Genomic DNA, 5,097 nt, shown 5'->3' with positions numbered 1-5,097 from the left:
AGAAAAGTGAAGGAGAACATCACAGCCAGTGAGCACCTGCCTGCCAGGTCCACCAGGAGAGGGCAACTGTCTGGTTTTCAGCAAATGAATATTGCAAAGAAGTTTGCAAAGAAATACAAATTCCTACCCCCACCCCTCCCAGCCAAACTAAGCACAATTACGGGTAATTGCTGAACATACATACTTTAAACCCAGGTTAAACAGATGTCTCTTAACTTGAAGTGTTTTAGTGGAAGGGTGGGACCAACCACTTAGCAAGGTCCTGGTGCCTTTAGTCCTGCTTCAGTTACTGCAGATACAAACAGTGATTATTTTCTAGGTTCTCTGGAGAAAAAAAATCAAGAAGCAGGAGAATACAACCTAGCAGCAGTAACTACAGTAATTAAATCCACGATCTCCTTCAGTGACATTCACAGTAACATGGCAGCAGACTCTATGCCTGTATGGCATCTTCCTTCTTGCATCTGCACGACCAATCATACCATGCCCACAGACTCCTAATTGGCAATGACTTCTCTCTCAAATAACTAATGCAAATTTAGTAGCCAAATGCATCCGACTTTTTCAGAATCACTGAGAAATACCATTTTGTAGATGAGAGATCACAATCTTGCTATCTACTCGATGGAAGTTTCTCTGGTAACTAAGTTAAATATTTCCAAAACAATTCTCTCTAAAGATGGGTACAATTTATTGGCGGTGTTTTCAAATTAGACAAAATAAGCACCAGTGTAACAGTCGGTTACCGTTGTGCACAACACAGGGGATTTAATATGGAAAAATAGAGTGTGTATATCAGTAACAGTAAAATAGGAATGATACTGCCATGATTCATCGACCTAAGATTTCCTACTAGCATCTACAATGGGCTTGATGCTAAAACCCTCAGACCTTTCTTTGGAAAGTGCCTCTGAAATACTCTGAAGTATGCTTTTTATAAATTGCACAGCATTTCAAAAAACACACTGCCCTTATAAGGCCTTAAGGCACGAAATTTCCAGTTATAAAATCCAGCTTACACATGTAAAACCATATCAAGAGGAACGAAATTAGCAAAACATTTAGAAGTTTTCACTGATACCACATTTGTGAGCAGGACAGGACATCTTTATTTTTAGCAAGTTTTTTTTTTTTTTTTTTTTAATTGGTATTTTAATGAATACCACCTACAGTACTCATATTCCCTGAAGAATCAGGTTCAAGAAAGGTACCACCTGGCACCGAAAAAGCTCATGAAGCTTTGCAGTGGTGTGTAAGTGGCTTGAAACATGCTAACCCAGCATGAGAACATGGTCTGGTACCCTCACATGGTGGCTTCTGGACTATGCACTAAACACAGCCTCTTCTCCAGAACAATCAATCAAATAAGCCACTAAATTTTGTATTATGTAGTGCAAAAAGGACCCACTTTAATGGGATTAAGAACAACTCCTTGAAATACTCCCAGAACCAAGAGAATTGATCCAAGTGATACAATCTCTCTCTCATTCTCCCTCCGCCCACACAGGAGTGAGGATATGATGTCCTTCCTTGTGGGCTGAAAATTCTGCACAGGGACCAAGATCTACAGATGATGGGTGCCAAAACAATTGGCATTGGTCCAACTTGTGGATCCAAACCCTGAAGTCTACTGTAAGAATATAACTTCCCTCCCTCACAGGTGATGCCAGGTGCCTGCACAGTAAAATGGTGAGGGTCACATTGGTGCTTCAGATAAACCACCCAGAGAAGCAAAGTGATCACCCTCAGATTCTCAAGATATCCAGACCTGGTGCAGTGTTCAAGACTAAACCTTACCAGGCACATTATCAGAAAGCACTTCTATACCTGAATGCAGCTGAAGGTCTTCCAAGATAAAAGTGCTTCAGTGCTGACATATCACCTGGCAGCTGTCCATCCATCCTGTTCCTCCTCCCTTGGCAGGGAGGAACAGCAGGAAAAGGAACGAACAGTGCCCTTGATACAACACATCTGGAAAAATCTCCCTCTAGATACCAACTGGCATTCCAAATGGCAATTCCTTGAATGGCAAAACCCTGCACTGCTTTTGTGGACAAAGGATCAAAGCTGGATCAGTAAGACCAACAAAAAAATGACTGTGTTTATTCAAGAAAATAGACAGTGAAAAAAGCCTCACTGATTCACACCTTAAAAGGTGCTGGTCATCTGCTCAGACTGCCAGCCAGAGGAGGTTACTGAGAATACAAAGCTTAAGATCTCTCCTGATGCTGAAGTAATTAAAAATGTAAAATTGCCTGACATTTCCTTAGCCAAAATCACTCCCTGTTCAAGTATAACAAGTTAGCATCAAGACCCTTTCATCATCATGCTACAAAACATGGGGTTTGTTCCACATCACTGTAAGGGTTAAAACCACCATAGTGTTGCCCTTACTACTGCAAACAGCTCCCACTGGCAGGATCTCTGTGAGCCTAATCTGTTACAAGATGAGAAAGTGTTTCTGAATAACAACCACTTTTTCAGCAATGAAGATTTCTATGCAGAAACCATGGCATGTGTGAGAGAAAGGGGAGCAGATAATGAGATTTTGCTGACCTTTCATAATCACAAGGACAGACTCAGGCACAAGTGAGAGAGAGCACTTGATTCTCTTGTAAGGGCAAGATGTGATGCACAGGTTGGTCTGTCTGCTGCCACTACCCTGCATCAATGCTTGGCTGTCTTCTTTTCCTGCTCTCAGTCCCTCAGGAACTGCTCCAGTCATATCTGTCTGGCCTGAGCAGCTCAGTACGTCACCCTGTCTACCAGCAATGAAAGTGCAGCATATCCTGAAATCGGGGCACGCGGTCAAACATGCCCCAATCAGTAGGCACACTCATCTGAAGGGAACAGGGTTAGGAGGCCACAGATTTCAGAATCTAGGTGGTAGGGATGATTCATTATTCCTCAAAGAAGGGAAAAACCAGGTAGACTATCTGTCATCGTTTCCCTCTCTCAGCATAATGGTATCACCTTCCACCAGGCTCGGATATTGGCAGAAGCAGCATGTAACATATATGGCTGTTGCCAAAATACATCACAGGGCTGTACAGCCATCTCTGTACCACAGCAATCAATTGTGCTTGCTGCAGCAGCGCATCTGCTCTGCTCCCTCCGTAGCACAGTAACACACACGCTGTGCCCACGCTGCTGCAGAGCTCACCGGGCCACAGCAGTGCAGGGCAGTCCCAGCCATGCTGACAACCTCACCCTGCCCACAGAAATTAAACCAGCTGAGGAACATACATTTCTCCTCCCTATGCAGCACGCAGCATATATAAAAATACATTAGAAGACGGACACAGGTTAAAGGGAAACCTGAAATATGTGTATTGATGATGTGCTGCATCTATGATGTCATGCACGTATAGCATTACACAGGCAATTCCATTTAAGTGTTCATTTCCTACATAATCTGTTTAATTTAGCTGCACTGAATGACATGCATATTGTAATCTAGCATCAAGCACTGCCTCCCATTCACTCCCCACACAGCTACAAACACAGAATGTTCACACAACTAGTGCTCTGGTACAGTACGTGACCGAACACAAAACACATTCATGACAACCAGCAATCCTCCCCCAGCCCAGGCACACGAGCCAGCCCTTTCACTTAGCACCTACAGCAAGCACACAAAGAACACACCCCACAAACAACATCTCTACCATCTCCCTCCTGTAAATCCCCCCAAGTTCAAGCAAAGGCAACAGAGAAGGTAGCACAGGCAAGCAGCACATGCAGCCCCATCCCTCAGCACCCCACCATCAGCTCCATCATGTTGACAGAATTACACATGTCACTATGTGGAATATAAAACATCCCACCACTGCAGACAGATGTTAGCACACACACACACACACACACACGCACATCCCTTCTCACACTGCTGTTTACCCCAGAAAACCTGCTGCATGCTCTCAGCACAGAAATAAATTCCCACATACACCTCCCCAGGATTTGGTGCCTGCTAACCTGTGTGTCAAATCCACTTTCTACCGAGCTAGTCTTCCTTGCTGGGAGGCCATCTCCTGCGTTTTCTTGTCCATTGGAAGATTTGAGAGGAATCTGGCTGGAATACAATGGCTTCGTCACCTCCACCTTGTTCCCAAACTTCAGGTAACAGGGCTGTGGGATGGTCCTGGCCGTTGGAACATGCAGGATTGGAGCAGCGCTGTGTACGGGTTTAGGTAGTCCCGATTTCATTTTGGAGGCTACCAGGATGGCTGGCATTTTCTCTTTCTGCTCTCCTAACACGTTTCTGTCAGCAGCAGCAACAGCAGAGACAGCAGGCAGGGAGAGAGAAAAGGACACGCTGGGAAGCTGTTCTACTCTAAAGCAGCCTGGTCACTGCAGAGATCTCCAAAATCAGCTTAGAATTTAAAATCAACAATAAAACCAATTTAAAAAAACTTTAAAAAAAAGGAAAGGGAAAAAGAAAAAAAGAAAAAAAAACACACCACTTTCAGCCTAAAATATTGCCCAGCTTTATGCCAGCCTTCCACCTGTTTCCTCTAATTTTATTTTCAGTTCTTTACCACTGTCCTCTTCCCTATTTCTGCTCTGTAACTTGTTCCTTCCTTTCTCTATCTGACTCCTGCAATTTTCTTGCCTGGAAATGAGAGACTTTCACTCCATTATCTTGTCACTGCATCTCCAAAGTGAGGCAGCCTTTGGAATTAAAAAAAAAAAAAAAAAAAAAAAAAAAAAAAAAAGGAACCTGCTGCTGCATATGCTTCCCCTTCCGTACGCACTAGAGAGTGAGCGAGCAGGATTTCCAGCTTAAGATGTCTTTCTTCAGTCTTAGCCAAGAAGCAGATGTAGCTCAGTGTGTTAATGACTGATGCCCTTGGATACGAGCCTTAGAGAATCAAGCTTCTTAAGCCTAAATAACTGTGAACAGGACAACGATGCCGGAGCAGAAGGAGAAACGTCCACTGACAGCGATTTTAAATCAAAATATATCAGTGGCCACAAAATCTCCCGGCTCCCCCGGTGCTGAGCATAAAAAGCTGGGGGGGGGAGAAAAAATTTAAAATAAAAGCGATTCAGCTGTGAGAGGGAAGGGAAAGCAGCCGGCAGCTCATGCTCCCTCCC

General features: G+C 43.9%; 1 protein-coding gene across 1 annotated transcript in view; it reads right to left on the bottom strand.

The window, feature by feature from the left end:
* Positions 1-5,091, bottom strand: part of NAV2 (neuron navigator 2) — a 201,265-nt gene extending 196,174 nt beyond the window's left edge. The window contains exon 1 of the mRNA XM_008640905.2: positions 3,976-5,091. Coding sequence (XP_008639127.1) covers positions 3,976-4,233 — 258 coding nt within the window. The 5' untranslated portion in view covers positions 4,234-5,091. The remainder of the gene's footprint in view (positions 1-3,975) is intronic.
* Positions 5,092-5,097: the final 6 nt, after the last annotated feature.

Source organism: Corvus brachyrhynchos, unplaced genomic scaffold (assembly GCF_000691975.1).
Source record: "Corvus brachyrhynchos isolate BGI_N302 unplaced genomic scaffold, ASM69197v1 scaffold169, whole genome shotgun sequence".
NCBI classification, from domain to species: domain Eukaryota; kingdom Metazoa; phylum Chordata; class Aves; order Passeriformes; family Corvidae; genus Corvus; species Corvus brachyrhynchos.
Note: the sequence above shows the minus strand (reverse complement) of the source record. Positions and strands in the feature narration are given on the sequence as shown.